The sequence below is a fragment of the Phaethon lepturus genome, unplaced genomic scaffold, assembly GCF_000687285.1.
Source record: "Phaethon lepturus isolate BGI_N335 unplaced genomic scaffold, ASM68728v1 scaffold24078, whole genome shotgun sequence".
NCBI lineage: Eukaryota > Metazoa > Chordata > Aves > Phaethontiformes > Phaethontidae > Phaethon > Phaethon lepturus.
Genome location: NW_010560073.1, coordinates 6,322 through 6,922, shown reverse-complemented (window position 1 = coordinate 6,922; position 601 = coordinate 6,322). Strand labels below are relative to the sequence as shown.

The 601-nt window shown below is 60.1% G+C and overlaps 1 protein-coding gene across 1 annotated transcript in view; it reads right to left on the bottom strand.

Annotated features, from left to right (window-relative positions):
- Positions 1-601, bottom strand: part of LOC104625825 (protocadherin gamma-C3-like) — a gene marked incomplete at both ends in the record, with an annotated part of 7,999 nt that overhangs the window by 1,081 nt on the left and 6,317 nt on the right. The window contains one exon of the mRNA XM_010293567.1: positions 9-601. This exon is cut by the window's right edge and continues 537 nt beyond it. Coding sequence (XP_010291869.1) covers positions 9-601 — 593 coding nt within the window. The remainder of the gene's footprint in view (positions 1-8) is intronic.

Genomic DNA, 601 nt, shown 5'->3' with positions numbered 1-601 from the left:
AGGTGAGCAGCACCTCTGGGGGGTTGTCATTGGTGTCCTCCACTTCCACCTGCAGTATGCAGTGGCCCTCCATCTCTGGAACCCCTCCATCATGGGCTCGCACATAGATCTCATAGGAAGGTGACTCCTCAAAGTCCAGGGCCTCACTCACCCGGACCTCGCCACTGCTGGGATCGAGGGCAAAAAGCCTCCGGACTGAGTCGGAGGTGTGAACCCCAAAAGAGTACTGCGTCTCCCCATTGGGACCCTCATCAGGGTCAGACGCATTGAGCCGGAGGAGCAGGGCCCCCACGGGTGTGTTTTCCTGGACTTGCACCTTGTACGTGGCACGGTCAAAGGTGGGTGCATTGTCATTGACATCCAAGACCAAGACCGTTATCTGCGCTGTGCCCGAGCGGGCTGGGCTTCCCCCATCCATGGCCGTCAGCACCAACTGCAGTTCTGGCTGCTCTTCCCGGTCCAGGGCACGCTCCAGCACCAGCTCTGGGAAAAGTTTGCCATCCTGCTGCTGCTTGACATCCAGGGAGAAGTGGGAGTTGGGGCTCAGCCAGTAGGAGCCTACAGCATTGGTGCCCACATCGGGGTCCTGCGCGCTCTCCAG